Source organism: Microcaecilia unicolor, chromosome 6 (genome assembly GCF_901765095.1).
Source record: "Microcaecilia unicolor chromosome 6, aMicUni1.1, whole genome shotgun sequence".
NCBI classification, from domain to species: domain Eukaryota; kingdom Metazoa; phylum Chordata; class Amphibia; order Gymnophiona; family Siphonopidae; genus Microcaecilia; species Microcaecilia unicolor.
Window position 1 is genome coordinate 64850258 of NC_044036.1, and position 20664 is coordinate 64870921.

A 20664-nucleotide genomic window follows, 5' to 3' on the forward strand; every position below is an offset into this window, starting at 1 on the left:
TGATGGATGCAGACATGCCAAATCACATGCATTAGGCTTGTGTTACATGCATTTGGCCCCCTTCTCCAGCTTATATGCTTATGTGACCTTCTCTCATGCATTGATTCTCTACTTCCCACCTTTGCAGTCTGGCATCTCTCTCTCTCCCCCCCCCCCCCCCCCCCGGGGGGGGGAGGAGGAGATGAAGATGCTGAATTAGGGAGGGGAGATAAGGGATACTGGGACCTCTCTGGGGGTGAAGGAAAAGGAAGAGATCCATGACCCACAGGTGGGGTGGGGGGGGGGGGCAGAGCAGACAGGAACATTTGCTGAATTCCCATAGAGGAGGGCAGGAGAAAGGGAAGAGAAAGGGAGAGATGTTAAACCCCAGGAAGAGGGGCAGGAGGAAGAGAAGAAAGAAGGAGATCCTGGTTGTGGGGAGAGATAGGGATACAGAGTGGTGCTGCCAGACACATTGGGGGAGGAGCTATAGACACAGGGGGAGAATGCTGGACTCATGGGGGATATTTAAACACAAAAAACCTGTGAACTGGGAAACGTGCTTCCATATCATCAAGCTGATCAATCCATAGACTGGTGGGTTGTGTCCATCTACCAGCAGGTGGAGATAGAGAGCAAACTTTTGCCTCCCTATATGTGGTCATGTGCTGCCGGAAACTCCTCAGTATGTTCTCTATCTCAGCAGGTGGTGGTCACACACAGCAGCAGCTCTGGCTAGGCCTCCAAGCCTAATCCTTAGGTTTTGTTGAGGCCTGGGGTTGAGGGCTCTTTTGAGCAAGTGCAAACCTGGTGGTGCCAGGTCCCTCCTTTTCTCCCCCCTCCCGCTGGCTCCGTTTAAAAAAAAAAAAAAAAAAATTTTAAACGTCTTTAAAGGCGTTTAATTCGACGTTTCTTTAAACGTTCATTGCAGCTACTCACTGGGACACCAGTTCGTTACAGCTCGGAGCGGCAAGCAGGTAATTTTACCTTTTTATAGCGGGCAGGGGGTTCCCCGATTCTTCTCCTCGTGGCATATGGCGTCGAAGGGCGAGGGCGCAAAGGGTCGCTCCCCGGATCGCTGGAGCGCTTCTAGAGGGGATGCGGGGGTTTTACAACCTGATTCGCCCTTGATGGGTGACAGTTTAGTGACCGATGAATGTCCCGGTCGTTCCTCCGGCGTGGCGGTTTTTTCCCGCCATAAACGCCCATCCCCCGCTCCTCGCCTCCGCCATCTTGGCCGGCCACGCGGCTCGGACGGCTTCTTCGTGGGCCGCCCTTGAGGTTGGAGACATTAATGCCATGAACGCCCTTAATTTGGGCGACGGCACAAGCGGCTAAAGTTAAGCGCCGTTCTTCCCGCGCGGCTCCTTCGCGGAGTTTCGCGCCGGACGCCATTTTGGATGCGCAGCATGTCTCTCCCCCGCTATTGCGAGCGCCGGTTGAGAGTGCGTCTAGGGCTGTTGCCCAGGCTGCAGAAGTGCACAGTCTGGGGGGTTTCTCCCCCGAGTTTGTTTTGCTGCTGCATCAGGCTTTCCTCATGCAAAACGCTGCCCCTGCTCCCTCTTCTGATAAAGAGGTTGAGGTTCCCAGAGGTAAACGCCCTCGGGTTGATTTCCAGGCCTTGGAGGACTTTGTCTCCTCCGATGTAGATGAGGGCAGCGTGTCTGAGGTCTCCCAACGGTCCTTTGCGGATTCCTTGGAGGAGATAGATCCCCGCTCGGATGGAGCGGATGACCCCTCTGCAGCGCGGCTTTTTAGCCCAGAGGATTTGCCCAACCTGTTTTTACAGGCCATGGACACTTTGAAGATTTCCTCTCCGGAGGACGTCTCTCCCTCAGCCCCTGTTGGCTCTGCCATTATGCTGGGGACGAAGCGCCCGCCTAGATCCTTCCACGTGCATGATGCCATGCACAGCTTAATTGCGGCTCAATGGGATGTCCCGGAAACGAGCCTTAAAGTGGCTAGGGCTATGTCCCGCCTCTATCCTTTGGCTGTGAGTGAACGTGAGGCCTATCTGTGGCCTACCGTGGATTCTTTAATCACTGCGGTGACTAAGAAAACGGCGTTGCCGGTGGAAGGTGGCACGGCCCTAAAGGACGCCCAAGACAGAAGATTGGAGGCGGCCTTAAGGTCGTCCTTTGAGGCAGCTGCTTTAAGTTTGCGGGCCTCAGTTTGCGGCTCCTATGTGGCCAGGGCGTGCCTGACTATGGTGCAGCGGGCTTCCCCCTCGGATCTTTCCTTGAGGGCTGATTGGCCGGCCCTGGAATCGGGCTTAGCCTATTTGGCAGACTTGCTGTATGATGTCTTGAGAGCCTCAGCTAAAGGCATGGCTCAGACAGTCTCTGCGCGGCGGTGGCTTGGCTGAAACATTGGTCTGCTGACCACGCCTCTAAATCCCGCCTGGCTAGATTGCCTTTTAAAGGCAAGCTGCTCTTTGGGGTCGAGCTGGACAAAATCGTGACCGATCTCGGCACGTCTAAGGGCAAGAAATTACCAGAGGTCAGGGCTCGGGCTAGTACTCGTCCCGGTACCTCCAGAGGACGGTTGCTGGAAGCCCGTCGGTACCGCCTGGGCAAGTCGGGTTCCTCTGCCCCCTCTTCCTTCAAGAGGAATTTCTCCCCCAAGCAGCATTCCTTTCGCAGAGACCGCCGTCCCGGAGGTGCTCCCTCCGGTCCTCCCCCAGGGTCTCGTACCCAATGACGGGGCCTTGGTCCACGCCCCAGTGCAGATTGGAGGACGGCTGTCCTCGTTTCTGGGCGAGTGGACCACTATAACTTCAGATGCGTGGGTGCTGGAAGTCATCAGAGACGGCTACAAGCTAGAGTTCTGCCAACCCTTAAGAGACGGGTTTGTACTCTCTCCCTGCAAGTCTCCGGTCAAGCTGTGGCAGTGCAGCAGACCTTGGACAACCTGATCCGCCTGGGTGCGGTCGTTCCGGTGCCAAAAAATCAGATTGGCAAGGGACGTTACTCCATTTACTTTGTGGTTCCAAAGAAAGGAGGTTCTGTCCGGCCTATCCTCGACCTCAAAGGGGTCAATCGGGCCTGGAAAGTGAGGCACTTTCGCATGGAGACTCTCCGCTCTGTTATAGCGGCAGTGAAGGCAGGAGAGTTCTTGGCTTCCTTGGTCATCAAGGAAGCGTACCTGCATATTCCCATCTGGCCTCCTCTCCAACGCTTTCTGCGTTTTACAGTCCTGAGACGACACTTCCAGTTCAGAGCCCTCCCTTTCGGGTTGGCTACTGCTCCGCGGACCTTTTCCAAAGTAATGGGGGTCATAGCGGCCTTCCTGCTAAAGGAAGGAGTACAAGTCCATCCTTATCTGGATGACTGGTTGATCCGAGCCCCCTCTTATGCAGAGTGCGGCAAAGCTATGGACCGGGTAGTTGCTCTTGTGAGCTCCCTGGGATGGATCATCAACTGGAAGAAGAGCCAGCTGCGCCCGACTCAGTCCCTGGAGTATCTGGGAGTTCGATTCGACACCCAAGTGGGCAGAGTGTTCCTGCCAGACAATCGGATTGTCAAGCTTCAGGCTCAGGTGGACTAGTTCCTAGTAGCCTCTCCTATTCGGGCTTGGGACTACGTGCAGCTGTTGGGCTCTATGACGGCCACGATGGAAGTAGTGCCCTGGGCTAGGGCTCATATGAGACCACTACAGCTATCTCTGCTGCTGCGCTGGACTCCGATGTCGGAGGATTATGCTGTGCGCCTTCCCGTGGACCCAGCAGTGCGCAAGGCGCTGAGCTGGTGGACGCAGACAGACAAGTTGTCTGCAGGATTGCCTCTGGTGACCCCGGAGTGGATTGTTGTCACGACAGACGCCTCTTTGATGGGCTGGGGAGCCCACTGCTTGGGAAGGACAGCGCAGGGGCTCTAGTCTCCTGCAGAGGCAAGTGGTCTATCAACCTCCTGGAACTCAGAGCCATTCGGTTGGTGTTATTGGAGTTCATCCCGGTACTGGTGTTGTAGCCTGTACGGGTCCTGTCGGACAATGCCACGGCTGTGGCCTATATCAACCGCCAGGGAGGTACCAAGAGCGCCCCTCTAGCCAAGGAGGCTATGAGTCTTTGCCAGTGGGCGGAAGCGAACCTGGAGCAGCTTTCAGCGGCCCACATTGCCGGAGTCATGAATGTCAAGGCGGACTTTCTCAGTCGCCATACCTTGGAGCCCGGAGAGTGGCAACTATCTGCTCAGGCGTTCTTGGACATCACGAAGCGCTGGGGCCAGCCGAGCCTAGATCTGATGGCGTCATCGGCCAATTGCCAAGTGCCGCGCTTTTTCAGCAGAGGACGGGACCCTCGATCCCTGGGAGTAGATGCTCTTCTCCAACAGTGGCCGACACAAGAGCTCCTCTATGTGTTCCCGCCCTGGCCCATGTTGGGCAGGGTGCTAGACCGGGTGGCAAAGCATCCCGGCAGGGTAATCCTGGTGGGTCCGGATTGGCCCAGACGTCCCTGGTATGCGGACTTGATCAGGCTCTCAGTCGACGATCCTCTGCGGCTGTCAGTGGAGCAGGGCCTGTTACATCAGGGTCCCGTGGTGATGGAGGATCCCTCTCCCTTTGGTCTTACGGCCTGGCTATTGAGCGGCAGCGTCTGAGGAAGAAGGGCTTCTCAGACAAGGTCATCGCCACTATGCTGAGAGCGAGGAAGCGCTCTACTTCTACTGCTTACGCCAGGGTTTGGCGTATCTTTGCAGCATGGTGTGAAGCAGGCTCACTTTCTCCCTTCACTGCTCCAATTTCTTCAGTGTTGGCGTTCCTGCAAGAAGGTCTGGAGAAAGGCCTGTCGCTCAGTTCCCTTAAAGTCCAGGTAGCGGCTCTGGCTTGCTTCAGGGGCCGCCTGAAGGGTGCTTCCCTGGCTTCGCAGCCAGATGTGGTGCGCTTTCTCAAGGGAGTTAATCACCTGCGCCCTCCTCTGCACTCAGTGGTGCCTGCGTGGAATCTCAACCTGGTGCTAAGAGCATTGCAGAAGCCGCCTTTTGAACCCTTGTCGAGGGCATCTCTGAAAGACCTGACGTTGAAAGCAGTCTTTTTGGTGGCTATCACTTCAGCCAGAAGAGTTTCCGAGCTCCAGGCGCTCTCATGTCGAGAGCCTTTTCTGCAGTTCACTGAGGCAGGAGTGACTATTCGCACAGTGCCTTCCTTCCTGCCCAAGATTGTTTCTCGCTTCCATGTGAATCAGCAGCTCTGTCTCCCTTCCTTTCGTAGGGAGGACTACCCAGAGGAGTACTCTGCTCTTAAATATCTGGATGTGAGACGAGTCATCTTCAGATACTTGGAAGTGACCAATGATTTCCGGAAATCGGATCATCTGTTTGTCCTGTTTGCAGGTCCTCGTAAGGGTCTGCAGGCTGCTAAGCCTACAGTGGCAAGATGGGTCAAGGAAGCCATTGCAGCGGCTTATGTGGCCGCGGGGAAGGTGCCGCCTATCCAGCTGAAGGCTCACTCCACGAGAGCTCAGGCGGCCTCGATGGCAGAGGCCGGATCCGTCTCCTTGGAAGAGATATGCAAGGCGGCAACTTGGGCTTCGGCTCATACATTCTCCAAGCATTACCGTTTGACTGTGGCTGCACGGGCGGAGGCCCGGTTTGGAGCTTCAGTGTTGAGGTCAGGGATTTCAATGTCCCGCCCTGGGTGAGTACTGCTTCGGTACATCCCACCAGTCTATGGATTGATCAGCTTGATGATATGGAAGGTAAAATTATGTATAATCATACCTGATAATTTTCTTTCCATTAATCATAGCTGATCAATCCATAGCCCCTCCCAGATATCTGTTCTGTTTTTATTCTGGTTGCATTTCAGGTTCAAGTTTAGTCTTCAGTTATTTCAGAAAGACTTCGTGTTCAAGTTCTTTCACTTGGATTCTTCAAGAGTTGAGACGAGTTTGTGTTACAGTGAGCTGCTGCATTCCTCTCCCCTCCGTTTTACGGGGCTGGATTGAGACATAAATTCTGCCGGCACTCCCTCCCGCTTCGTGCGGCTGTAGGGCAGCTTTGTACCCCTCCCGCTTCGGCGGTGTTAGGGTCAGTCAGCTCCTCCCGCGGTTGCGGTTGCAGGATAAGCCAGATCCCCCCGCATCGGCGGGTGTGGTGTCCCTCCCCCGCTCCGCGGGGATGAGCTGGACGGATTCCCCTCCCCCACTTGTGTGGGGATGAGCTGGGTTAATTCCCCTCCCCCGTTTCGGCGGTGGTGAGCTGGGCAGAGTGTCCCTTCGTGGGTGTAATTCTCTAAGTGCTGAGTCCTGCGGATGGAGCTTTGATATCGACATACTGAGGAGTTTCCGGCAGCACATGACCACATATAGGGAGGCAAAAGTTTGCTCTCTATCTCCACCTGCTGGTAGATGGACACAACCCACCAGTCTATGGATTGATCAGCTATGATTAATGGAAAGAAAATTATCAGGTATGATTATACATAATTTTACCTTTCAGTACATCTTTAAATGAGTTCCCCCCAAAACAACAATGAGGCAACTATGGATAGAAGTGACCCTAGTAATTAAGATTTTTTTCTAGATTTATTTTTAAAAATTTTAAATTTTTGAAGTACCTTCTGTGTAACTTGAGTCATCTTGTGGAATAACTGTTAAACCACAACAGTTTCTAGCTTGAGACCCTTAATGTTTGAAGGTCTAACAAGCTCCACACCATCACAGGATGCCTCAGTGTGAAGAGTGTAATATATGCAACAGTGTATTTACTGATTGTGATTATTTAAAGAGTAACAATAAAACTTACACTATCCATAGCGCTCAATTCCAGTCTATTCAAAAACAAGTCACTACAATGTCCATAAGTAATGAAAAAAAGGGCTATAATAAACCCAAGTCTATCAAGGTAATCCAAAACGTATCTGAAAGTAGCAAGGCTCAACAACACAGGGCTAGCGGGTTCTATAGAGCTCCATTTCAGAGAAAAATCCCCTTCATCAGGAGCTCTCTCTTTTCTCACGCTGCTCCTCTGTGGATGCTCCCATCGGGTCGCAACAAATGGCGCTGCTGCTCTCTTCCAGCAGCACCATTCATTGCAACCAAATGAGAGTGTCCTTTACAGGGATAGAGACAAAGGGCCCTGTTACTAAGATATGCTATCGTTTTTAGTGCGTTCTAAACTCTAGAGACACCCATAAGTTCCTATGGGTATCTTTAGCATTTAGCGCACACTGTTTAGCGTGTGGTAAAAATGCTAATGCGCCATTAGTTCTGCTTAGTAAACAGGGCCCAAAGAATGGTGAGGCTGGACAGGGCAAGAATGTGGACACAGAGAAAGGGAATGTTCAACCTGGTGGAAGGATAGGGGCGAGGACATGGGAAATACTGGACAGGGCAGATAGTGACCTGGATGCTAGACATGGAGAGAGAAGAAATGCCAAATGGGCAAAGAGACCCTGGCAAGAAAGTTAAGTGAGAGGAAAGCAGAAACCAGAGACTGGGACCAACATGGTCCTACCATCTCTATGCTGATGACTCCCAAATCTACCTTTCTACCCCTGATATCTCACCTTGCATCCAAACCAAAGTTTCAGCGTGCTTGTCTGACATTGCTGTCTGGATGTCTCAATGCCACCTGAAATTAAATATGACCAAAACCAAGCTTCTCATTTTCCCCCCCAAACCCACCTCCCCGCTCCCCCCGTTTTCTATTTCTGTTGATGGCTCTCTCATTCTCCCTGTCTCCTCAGCTCGAAACCTTGGGGTCATCTTTGACTCTTCTCTCTCCTTCTCTGCTCATATCCAGCAGATTGCCAAGACCTGTCGTTTCTTTCTTTACAACATCCGTACAATCCGCCCCTTTCTTTCCGAGCACTCTACCAAAACCCTCATCCACACCCTTGTCACCTCTCGTTTAGACTACTGCAATCTGCTTCTTGCTGGCCTCCCACTTAGTCACCTCTCCCCTCTCCAGTCGGTTCAAAACTCTGCTGCCCGTCTCATCTTCCGCCAGGGTCGCTTTACTCATACTACCCCTCTCCTCAAGACCCTTCACTGGCTCCCTATCCATTTTCGCATCCTGTTCAAACTCCTTCTACTAACCTATAAATGTACTCACTCTGCTGCTCCCCCGTATCTCTCCACACTCGTCCTTCCCTACACCCCTTCCTGTGCACTCCGCTCCATGGATAAATCCTTCTTATCTGTTCCCTTCTCCACTACTGCCAACTCCAGACTTCGCGCCTTCTGTCTCGCTGCACCCTACGCCTGGAATAAACTTCCTGAGCCCCTACGTCTTGCCCCATCCTTGGCCACCTTTAAATCTAGACTGAAAGCCCACCTCTTTAACATTGCTTTTGACTCGTAACCACTTGTAACCACTCGCCTCCACCTACCTTCCTCTCTTCCTTCCCGTTCACATTAATTGATTTGATTTGCTTACTTTATTTTATTTTTTTTATTTCAACTGTTTTTATTGATGATTCAACATTATAAACATTTTAAACATTGCCAGTATATCAAACATTTGGCATTGTTAATAATACAGCATATTAACTTGCATACATCGATAAATTCCATCATCAATATTTTTGTCATTCTCCCCCCTTTCCCTTACCTATCCTCCCAAGCATTCTCACTAACATCCAAACATTTATGGGGTGTTTGTTAAATAAATATCACAGTCATCTTATGCATTGTTTTCCCACCTTTCCCCCCCCTTCAGTTCCTCCCCCCACCCTTCCTGATGTCCACTAATAACTTCTTTGTACTTATGGGTTCATGTATATGTACCATTATTCTATAGTATCATGAAAGCGTGTTGAGTATAAGACTCCAGCCTCTCTGCGATAGTATATCCAGCATAGGCCCCCAGATTTTAAGGAAACAATTTTTTCGACGACAAAATCCCTTTGCATCTCTTGCTTCCCATGTCATTAAAAGATGCACCTGGTTTCGCCAATGGCAGTATTCTGGGGATTTATCCGAGGTCCAGCATTGCAAAATGCATTTTTTTGCCACCAAACATAATTTGCGACTTACCAATATTTCGTCTGCCGTAAGGCCACGGAATGCCCCTGGGCAGTCCAATAGCAATTGCAGCGGGGTGCCCACTATGTTACGCGAAGTGATTGAATTCATAAAGGCCACTATCTTTTTCCAAAAAAGCTGTATCTTTGTGTATTCCCAAAATGCGTGGTAGAACGAGTTTTCCTCCAGTGTGCATTTCAAACAGGTTGGTGTGTCAATCCCTCCCATTCTATAGAACTGGCGTTGTGTAAAATATGCTCTGTGTGTTACTCTAAATGCACATTCTCTATAATTTGCACCACTAATCAGTTTAGGGATGTTCTGAATGTAGGCTGCTATGTCCCAATTAGTTAAATCTACTTTTATATCTGCCTCCCACCTGCGGCAAAGCAGAGACCAATCCCTATCCGGCACCAAAGTCCACAATTGTTTTTGGAGCTGCGAAATTGTGGGGGCTTCCTCTGATATTTCATTATAAAACTGTTTAATTTTTTCCCCCAGTTGAAACTTAAGCCCTTCTGCGTCGAGTGTTTGAACATAGCGTTTTATCTGGCCATATCCAAATACATCCCCCCATTTTTCAGCATCCGCGGGTATAAGTTGTCTTAAAGGTTTAATTTTCCCTTCTAAATCTATTATTGTTTTCAGACATGTGAGCCCCCTCCTTGTCCACTGCTGAAAAACCTGGTTTTCCAATCCTGGTATAAACATCGGGTTCCCCCTTATGGTCAGCAATTCTGACATATTCGGTTGTCCCCCCAGTTTTGTCCCCAAGATTTTCCATGCCTCTTGTAAAGGAATCAGTAGTATACTACCCTTAAATTTCTTTGGCACCGAGGCATTATTGAGATGCAGCAAGGTCACTAAATTATAGGGACTAAAGTATGTTTTTTCTAATTCTAGTGGGGAGTGTGTGCTTGTAGAAAAAATCCAGTCTCTCACCAACCGCAGCAGACTAGCCAAATTATAGTATTGTAGATTAGGCAATCCCAATCCACCCTGCTGCCAAGTCCCTAGTAGCAGCTGTAGCTTCAGATTAGCCTTTCTCTTTGCCCAGCAGAACTGTCCCACCATTTGATAGAATCGCTTGATGTCTTTCTGTAGTAGTCTCAGCGGCAGAACTTGTAATACATATAGCCATCTGGGTAAGATTACCATTCGTATAAGACAAGCTCGGCCTATCAATGGCACTGGTAACATCCTCCATGTTGCCAATTGCTGTTCTGTTTGACTTAACAATCTATTGACATTTAGTCTATATATGTCTTCCGTCTGAGAAGCAAGCAGAATTCCCAAATACCTAAAAGAACCCTCTGCCCATCTCAGCGGGAAATCTCCTCTCCAAAGGGATTTAGTATTTACTGGGATCGCCAGGGCTTCTGATTTATCCAAATTTAATTTGAATCCTGAATAATCTCCGAATTCCTTAATTACTTCTAAAAGGTCTGCAAGTGATATCTTTGGGCTGGTAAGCGCTACCAGCAGATCATCAGCAAATGCTGCAATTTTAAATTTCATCGATCCAACCTCCACTCCTCTAATGGTTCTAACTGAAATTATGTCTCGTATCAATGGATCTAAATATAGTGCAAACAGTAAAGGGGAGAGTGGACACCCCTGGCGTGTCCCTCTTGTGATCTCAAAATTCGCCGATAACATTCCATTTACCATGACCCTTGCTCTAGGTGTATTATATAGTGCTTTAATTACTTGTACAAACCATCCAGAAAATCCATATCTATCTAAAACTGAAAATAAAAAAGGCCATTCCACACGATCAAATGCCTTTTCGGCATCAAAACTGACCAATAATGCCCTTTCTGAAGTCCCCTTAAGATGTTCTAAAGATAATATTATACTTCGCAAGTTCTTAGTGACAGAGCGACCCTGCACAAATCCCACCTGTGCTTCATGTATCAGGCTTGGTAGTACCGTCCCTAATCTCTTATCTAATATTTTAGCAAGCAGTTTGACCTCGCAGTTCAATAGAGAAATAGGTCTGTAGGAGGATACTCGCTGCACATCGCGTTTAGGCTTTGGCAGCACTATAATCTGAGCCAAATTAAGATTTTCCGGTAATTTCCCCTTCACCACCCATTCATTAAATACCTCAGCTAATATGGAAACTATGTTGTCTCCCATCAATTTGTAAAATTCAGATTTTAGTCCATCAGGCCCTGGCGCCTTCCCTAGTTTACTTTGGGCAATTGCCCAAACAATTTCATCACAACTTATGGGTTCGTTCAATTGTTGTAATTCTGTCTGTCTCAACGAAGGGGCTTCAATATTTTGCAAATAGAGATCATTCTGTAAACCCTGACTTTCCCCAGCACTATATAGCTGTTGGTAGTAATCCTGAAACGTTTTATTGATTTCTTTATCTTTATTTAATAGCCTTCCGTCCTTGTTTCTAATAGCACCTATATATCTTGAATTAGATTGTGGTGCAATCAATTTAGCCAGGAATTTACCACTTTTATTACCATGTTTGTAAAGTTGGAAACGATAGTAAGTTTGGGACTTTACTGCCCTCTCATGCAGCATTGCATTTAACTCTGTTTGGACTGAGATTATTTCTCTATGTGTCCCTGGGGTCGGGTTATGCCCATATTGAGTATTCAAACGCAAAAGTTGTTTTTCCAATCTCAATAGTTCTCTATCACGTTGTTTTTTGTAATTGCTAACATAACTGATAATCTCCCCTCGGATGACTGCCTTTGCTGCCTCCCAATAAGTTGGCGCCTCTAGTACTGATCCTTCGTTAAAATGTTTGTACTCTTCCCATTTAGCTATTAAATATTCTCTGAATTTCCCGTTCTTATAAAGGTAACTAGGAAATGACCAATTTCCCCCTCCTTGGGGATTATTTTCCCCCAATTGCCAAGTCATCCAAACTGTGGCATGATCTGAAATCACGCAGGGACCTATTTCCACTTCATTTATATTTGTAAAAATCTTGCGTGATACTAACAGGTAATCAATTCTGGAATGGGTTTGATGAGCCCTTGGTTGGTGAGTGTATTCTCTCTCTGTTGGATGTAACGTACGCCACACATCTAAAAGGTCTAGTGTATTGCACATGTCAGGTAGACCTCTAGTGTTCCCATCCCCTCGTGCCATTGGTGGGTGGGATTTATCGATTTGTGGATTCCATGGCATGTTAAAGTCCCCGCCCATTATCACCGGGAGGGCCTCCATTTTGGCAATGGTTGTAGTTACCTTTTTGTAAAATTTGAGGTCCAATGTATTTGGGGCGTACACACTGCCTAATATTATTTGTTTTCTAGCAATGGTAACCTTACAAAACACAAAGCGACCCGCTGTATCTTTATGCTGATTATGAATTTGGGTCACCACCCCTTTCCTAATAAGAATGGCCACCCCCCCCCCCTTATTGCCCACCGCTGGGGAAGCAATGCAGTCTCCCACCCACCATTTAACCAACTTTGCATGTTCCTCATCGGATAAATGAGTTTCTTGCAGTATTGCTATGTCCACCTTTAGTCTTTGCAGATGCTGTAAGATTTTAGATCTTTTAATAGGGGAGTGTATACCACCTATATTCCAAGTGACTATTTTAATCATCTTGCATAGTAAAGGTTCACATTATCCTTAATTGACAAAATTATACTTAAATACGTGAGAAGCCATCCCAGCCTATGGCTCCCCATCGTTTCACACATTAGCTGTTTTCCTGGCCTATTGCTAATATATTTTATGGTACACCGTGTCTGCCCTTCCACTTCAATTACATGTTTAACCCTCTGCGTCATCTCTCTCCACTGCCAACCTCCCACCAACCCATCCCCCCTCCCAGGTCCCTCCCTCTTCTTCCCCGTCTCCCTTTGCCATATGCTTCCTTATATGAAGCCGTCACTTTATAACGCTAACCCACCCTTTCCCCTTGTTGTTGTGAGTTCTCAGTTCTTCTAGAATCTTCTTATTTCACTTTTTACATTTTAGCATTTCCCAACATTTAAACTTCTTTTTATAATCCCTTTCTTGAACTCCCCCCCTATATGCTGACCATAACAATCATAACAGTATTAACATATAAAATTAAATATCATCAAAAACGAATAACAGTTCTACCACCTTCGGTTGCAGAGTCTCTCTCTGTTGTCTTCCCCTTAAGATTTCTCTTGCTTCAAGTATGTTGATGTAGGAAATCTCATCTAGAGCTAGACTTTTTTAAAGCCTCATGGCTGCATCTCCTTTTGGGCTCATGCAGGTTCCGTGTCCTCAGAAACAGCATTTTCAGGGTGTTCTAGCTGTGCCACAAAGTCTTTTGCCTCATTTTCCGATGTAAAGGAACGCAATTTTCCCTTATGTGTTATTTTCAAAATAGCCGGATATTGTAGGCTAAAACGGATCTTCATATCAAATAATTTTGAGCATATTGGAGAGAACGCCTTTCTCTTGGCTGCAATTCCTGCTGAGTAATCTTGAAAGCAGAGTATTTTTGCTTTTTCATAAGTCAGAGAATTATTCGATCTTGCTGCCTGTAATATATATTGCTTGTGCATAAAATTGAGCACTCTGCAGATAATCACTCGTGGCTTAACAGCGTTCATCTGGCGAACTCCTAGCCGGTGCACGCGTTCAATTCTTAAGGGTCCAAGCTCTGCTGGAAATTCAATACTTTTGGTCAGCCATTGTTCTAGGACCTTCTCCAATTGTCTTCCACCGAGCGCTTCAGGTAAGCCAACCAAGCGGATGTTATTCCGCCTGGAGCGGTTTTCCAGGTCTTCAATTTTAAATTCCAGGTCCGATATTTTTTCCCGCAAAGTTTTTTGAGAGTCTTCCACTCCCGTCAGTCTGTTTTCCACTTCACTGACTGTAGTTTGGAACGCTATGCATTCCTTGGTCAAATCCTCTGTTTTCGTGTTCAGCTTTTCCAATTTAGTATCCAACTTTTGGTCAAGTGGGATCAGCCGACGGTCTAATAGTTCTTCCATCACCCCTGTTAGTTCGGAGGTGATCTCAGCCACCCATGCAGAAGATACCGATGGGCTTGTTTCGGGGAAAGCCGCCGCCATTTTGTCTTCGGCCGCCTTTCCCCTCTGCCTTTCTTTTTGGGCTGATTTCGTCGCCATGTCCAATTTTTCGCTCGTTCTGCTTGGCCAGATGTTTGCACTGAGTCTTGCTCTAGCGAGTATTGCAAGTTAGAGGGGTTCGATTCTCCTGCAGATATGGGGATTAACAGGCAGGCTTCGGAGAGAAGTTCACCTGTGACTTCTCTTCACCATAGCGTCACGTGACCCCCTACTTTATTTATTTTTTGTCTATTAGATTGTAAGCTCTTTGAGCAGGGACTGTCTTTCTTCTATGTTTGTGCAGCGCTGCGTACGCCTTGTAGCGCTATAGAAATGCTAAATAGTAGTAGTAGTAAAAGTAAAATGACCAGACAACAAAGGTAGAAAAAGGAATTTTATTTTTTATTGATTAGAATATGTCAGTTTTAGACATGGCTGGGGCCCACAAGGAAAACCTCCAGCATTCTCAGCATAGAAGTGATAAATCCCCAGTTTTGGGCTGAGCTACCTTTGGTATTTCTGTGATCCCCTGTTCCAATCTCGACTCCCCTGTATTCTAATCCTCTCCCTGAAATGATCCCTCCGATCCCCTTATCATATTCTTTCCTCCAATCTGCCTGTCCATCCAGATTAAGGTTCCTCTGATGTCCCTCCCCAAAAACACAGCCCCACCTACATGTGCAAAAGTCAACCCTACCCACAATCAACTCCCCCCCCCCCCCCCCACAAACACCAGGCCCATTAGATACCAAGCCCATTAGATATCAAGTGATTCCTGGTATCTAATGGGCTGAGGCAGGAGTGGTCCATAATTGGGGACTGCTGCTGCCCTAGCCTACTAGACAGCAGGGATAATCTCTGGATAAGTCACGGGGATAAAGGGGGTCCAAAAGGTGAGGTGCAGGGAGGGTTGACCTTTACATAGAAATATGATGGCAGATAAGGGCCAAATGGCCCATCCTGTCTGCCCTTTCTCAGTAATTCCTCCTTTTCCTAAGCGACCCCATGTGCCTGTCCCATTCTTTCTTAAATTCTGACACAGTCATAATCTCCATGGCATAGTTAGGGGGCATCTGCCATGTTTAAAACACAGCCGACGCCGTCAGCAGTCCACTCTTTACTCGCCCCGTGCCTTCAACCTGGCTACGCTTCTGCTCCAAGACCTCCACCAGGAGGCTATTCCATGAAAGAGTATTTTCTTAGATTTCTCCTTAGCCTGTTTCCTCTTAACTTCATCCTATGTCCTCTCATTCCTGAGTTTTCCTTCATTTGAAAAAGGCTCACTTCTTGTACATTAAAGCCACTAAGGTATTTAAATGTCTCTATCACATCCCCTCTGTCCCACACCTCATCCATACATGTTAAGGTTCATAAGCCTGTCCTGATATGTTTTATGACAGAGGCAGCTTACCAATTTTGTAGTCACCCTCTGGTCTGACTCCATCTTGTTTATATCTTTCTGTAGAAGTGGTCTCCAGAATTGCACGCAGTACTCTAAATGGGGCCTCACCAGAGACTTATACAAGGGTATTATCACATATTTTTTTCTGCTGGTCATCCCTCTCCTTATGCATCCAAGCATCCTTCTGATTTTGACTGTCAACTTTTCTACCTCTTTGACCGCCTTAAGGTCATCAGACACAATAACTCCCAAGTCCTGCTCTTCCTTTGTACACAGAAGCACTTCACCCCCTATATTGTACAGTTCCCATGGATTCTGGTAACCCAAGTGCATGATCCTGCATTTCTTAGCATTAAATCTTAGTTGCCAATTATCAGACTGTTCTTCAACCTTTGCTAGATCCTTCCTCATGCCATCTACACCCTCCGGAGTGTCCACCCTATTACAGAGTTTGGTATCATTCGCAAAGAGACAAACCTTATAAGATCGCCTTTCGACTATCACTCACAAAGATGTTAAAAAGAGCCGGCACGAGGACTGACCCCTGCGGTACACCACAGATAACATCCCTTTCCTCAGAGCAAGCTCCATTTACCACTACCCTCTGTCTCCTTCCATTTAACCCGTTTTTAACCCAGTTAGTCACTTTAGGTCCCATACTGAAGGCACTCAGTTTATCAGTCGCATGTGTATTAAAGGCTTTGCTAAAATCCAAGTACACCACATTTAGCACCTCTCCCACGTCTTTGCACATGGAGGCAGGCTGAGATCAGAGGTATAGAATCAGGGAGTGGAGGCGTCAGAGCAGAGGATCAGAATGTGGGGATCAGAAAGGGGGAAATTGTATTGGGAAGTCGGGGGGGGGATAAGAACTAGGGGTGAGGGGTTAGATGAGCTGAGTCGGGGAGGGGAAGAGAATTGGAGAGTTCGGGGGAGATTAGATCAGTGTCCTGAAAGTTATTTAGATACCAGCCAATCAATATTCAGTGCTGGCACCTGTATAGCTAAGCAGCAAAAGATAGGCCAGCCTTTTGTATGGTCCCATCTGGCCGCTTAGCTATGTGGACACCGGTACTGAATGTGGCCTGTACCCGTCTAAGTGCCAACTCCTCTCTGAATCTATCCCGGACTACCCCCATACTGCCTGGATTTGGATTGTGCAGAGCTGAATATTGGCGGCCAATCCAGTCAGCATAGTTTAAGTGGGCAGGAGCCACGCTGAATATCAACCCCTTTAGTATTTCTTTCAAACACTAGATACGTTTTCAAATTCCATACTGGGACAATCCACAGATAATTTTTATCTGCAGGCTTTGAAAGGAAAGGAAGGTGCATACTGTCCCTTTGTTAAAGGGATAAAAAGTATGCATGGATATTTGCACCTGCTTTTTGTGCAGACTGATTTTTGCTATAAAAGTATTTGCATTAATTTGAAAATGTCAATGTATTTAATCTCCCTCCCCACAACCTAAACACGCTTCCAGAAACATCTCCTCTTATAATGTGCAGATTTTTAGCTGCAATGAGGGAGGGTAATTTTCAGACTACTAACTAACATGGTTAAAACTCCTTTTGGTTCAATGGGCAGAGAGATTTATCTTACTATCCATTAGCTTGAGACAGCAATGTGCTTCCCAGCAAGGCATGCCTACCCTTTCACCAAAGACCTACTGTAGAGAAAGTATCCTCAGGGTCAGCAGTGCTGAAATTGTGGAAGGTTGAAATGAAATTAGGAACTTCAATAGTGAACTAAGGAGGAAAATATGATATTAAAAATATATTTGCACATGGATTGAATATATTTTATTTTTATCTTACAGCTTGAAAGTTCTGGTTTAAGGATCACCCCAAACCAATGTTTTGGTGGCAGGGTGACAATTGACAACACAGTGGGAAATGACACGTTCTTTGTAGTCACATGGGAGGCCAGCATTCCAAACATCCAAGTAGAGGACCCAATCAGAAAAATCTATAGTAATGCACACTTCACTAATGATCCTACTACCAAAACAGCTCGTCTCCAGATTACAGGCACTGCTCAGGTACAGACATATGTATCTTTACTTTTAAATACCTTCTAATCTTTGGTAAATTTTCTGCTTGACAAATTTGAATACAATGCACACAGTAGATAAATTATACATAAACAGTCTAAGTGACTCATTTACCAAACAGCAGTAAAAAGTGACCTTAGCAACCTTACAGGGTCATTCTCACATGCTAAGGCTATTTTTACCATTAGCGTGTGTGCCCCTACTGCTACCTATTTTGTAGGCAGTAGGGACTTATGTGTTAAATCTGCACTAATTGATTAGGCTCATTCTCTTCCCCCAGCACCGCCCCGAGTGCTAAAAAATAAAATTTGATTTTTTAGACTGTGGATAGTGCGACACATCCTCGAATTTCTGCAGGATGCCTCAATGCACCCTGCATTAAGCCATTTTTTGGTGTGGTAAGCGCACATTAGTGTTTACCACACCTTTATAAAAGGGCCCCTAAATGACTATGGAGCTCATCTTTAAAAGAGATGTTTTTCTATGAAGTCTGTTACAAGTGCGTTCAAATCACAAGGGGACGTGTCAGGGGCATGGGTGGGATCTGGGCAGGACTGGTCTTAGGCAGGGGCGACAGGAGCGGTCGTACTCCCGCTCCCCGCCATTGTCATGATCTGACTCCTTACCTCCCCTTCCCCGAGCTGCTGGTTGACTTCCCGGCACCTACCTGAAGCCACCCGGGTGGTCTTATGGAGTCCTCGGGACAGGACTTCCAGCAGCCTCGTGAAACTTCCGCTGAAGTCTTGTGAGGTCACCAGTGGAAGTCTCGGCAGCCATTTTTAAAGAGCGATGTGTCAACAGAGGGGTCATTGCCGGCAGCGGGCAGGAAAGACTGGGGATCTTTCATGTTCCGAAGACTCCACTAGACCACCAGGGTGGCTTCAGGTAGGTGCTGGGAGGGCACCCTGCGGCTCGGGGGAGTGGGGAGGAGGTCTGGAATAGGTAGGTGGGTGGGGAGGGGCGCATACTGTAAAAACAAAAATCAATATAATATCTGTTTAGAGGGGCTGGTTAAAGGGATGGGGAAGGGAGGATACTGTAAAGAAAATCAAGGTAATATCTGTGTCATTCGGAGGGGCTGCTTAAAGGGACATCCTAGTACTATTATATTTGTGCAGAGATTCTTTTTCTCCTGGTAAAGGGCCACTAAACAGACATCAAGTTATGAGAATTAGGTGCTCAACATTCGGAGTTTATCGATTTATTTACTTATGTATGGCATTTTATCTCACATTAAACATGAATTAGATTGAAACCTGGGAGCATTTAAAATCTTTTTTTCTTTCTGTGCCTACATCAAAAGAAAAAAAGATGGCATGTGGGAACTTGCTTCTTTTGCTTTGTGGAATGCAGTGGTATATTATAAAAAATGCACTTGCCTTTTTTAAAATTATTACTATTTCACAGAGATGGTATTGATTAATGAGGGAAGGGTTTCCTTCAAGCAGATCTGTCCAGAGCCAGTCTAAATGTGCCAACATTGTCCAGTTCAGCACACTATTAGCAGCCAAGTTCTTCTGTACAAGTTTTGCTTGATTTGTCTTTATTTGAAATAAAAAAAATGTTTAAAACACATCTTGTGAACAAGGGGTGGGGCTAGGTGAGGGCAGGGCTAGGTGGGACCGGGGAGACCACCAAACTGGTCTGCACAGGGCCCCACAATTGCTAAGACCTGCCCTGGATCTGGGCGTTCCTAACAATTGGACGTTTTTCTACCATAATGAAAGAAAACAAAAACATCTAGGGCTATAAGTTAGACGTTTTGGTCTAGACCTCTTTTATTAATGAATAAGCCACAAAGAAGTGCCCTAAATGACCACTGGAGAGAATCAGGTATGACCTCCCCTTACTCCCCCATAAAATGTGATTACAAACATTATTTCCCAGCTTCTATGCCAGTCTCAGATGTTATACTCAGGTTCAATAGACCAGCATGCAGGTCCCTGGAGTAGTCTAGTGGTGGGTGGGTGCATTGCACTGCAGACAGGTGGACCCAGACCCATACCTCCCCCCTACCTGTTACACTTGTGGTAGAAACTGTGAGCCCTCCAAAATTCACCAGAAATCCACTGTACCCACATATAGGTGCCCCCTTCACCCATAAGGGCTATTGTTGTGGTGTAGAGTTGGGGGTAGTGGGTTTTGGGGGGCTCAGCAGACAAGATAAGAAAGCTACCGTGAGATGTGTACCTGGGAGCATTTATTTGAAGTCCAGTGCAGTGCCCCTTAGGGTGCCCCATTGCTCTCCTGAGATGTCTGTGTGGCCAGTCTACTATAAATACTGACTCCTCATATATCCCAATGGCTTGATTTTGTGCATTTTCCACTTGCACTTTTTTTTTTTCCAAAATGGACCAAAAAGATAAATGCACAGAGCACAAAAACATCTAGCAAATAGCCATTTCTGAAAGAAAAAAATATATAAACATTTTTCTGTTCTGAAAATGGCTATATAACCCACTTGAATTTTAGACATTTGTAGCAAAACGTCCAAATTGAAAATGCCCCTCCACATATATGTGCATAAATTCTTGTGAAACAGAAAAGAAGCAAGATAGAAAAGGGATTCTAAATATAAAAATAAAAGCTAAAAAGTAATTTCAAATCATTGTAAAAGTATCAGAAAAGTCCACATATAAAAAAAGCAAAACACATAGGAAGGACAATTTTCAGAAGCCACTCTCCTAGGTAAACTGGCTGTGTGAAATTACCCACCCCTGACATGGACAGAGAGGACATGCCAAGTCGCACACATTTGGGTCCCTTCTCTAGCTCACATGCATAAAGTCCTTTTTCACATGCATTTGGCAGCCAACTGATTCCTACCTCCATGGACTGTTTCTCTCCGTCCCTTTAATTCTGTCCCCCGGCCTGGCAACTCTCACTGTCCTCCTCTGTCCCCAACCGCAAACCTCAAACCTTCCCTGTAGAGCCGCCAGTGTCACAGCCACACTGCCTTCAGCTGGCATAGGCACTCTTTCTCCTGCCACGTTCTGCCTCCTCTAATGCAGCTTCCTGTTGTGTCAGAGAAGGAGGGTCATGCCAAAGAGAAGGTTTGAGGTTTGATGTCTGGGGAGAGGGGGGAGAGTGAGAGATGCTATGCCGAGCTGGGCCAGGGAATAGGTGATGGGGGAGAGTGAGAGATGCTAGCCACAGGTGGGAAGGAAGAGATGTGGGGCCTTCAGGAGTAGGAGGCAGATCATGCTGGACCCACTGTTGGAAGGGGGG

The 20664-nt window shown here is 47.0% G+C and overlaps 1 protein-coding gene across 1 annotated transcript in view; it reads left to right on the forward strand.

The window, feature by feature from the left end:
- Positions 1–20664, forward strand: part of LOC115472441 (calcium-activated chloride channel regulator 1-like) — a 168322-nt gene that overhangs the window by 120243 nt on the left and 27415 nt on the right. The window contains exon 12 of the mRNA XM_030206730.1: positions 17203–17424. Coding sequence (XP_030062590.1) covers positions 17203–17424 — 222 coding nt within the window. The remainder of the gene's footprint in view (positions 1–17202; positions 17425–20664) is intronic.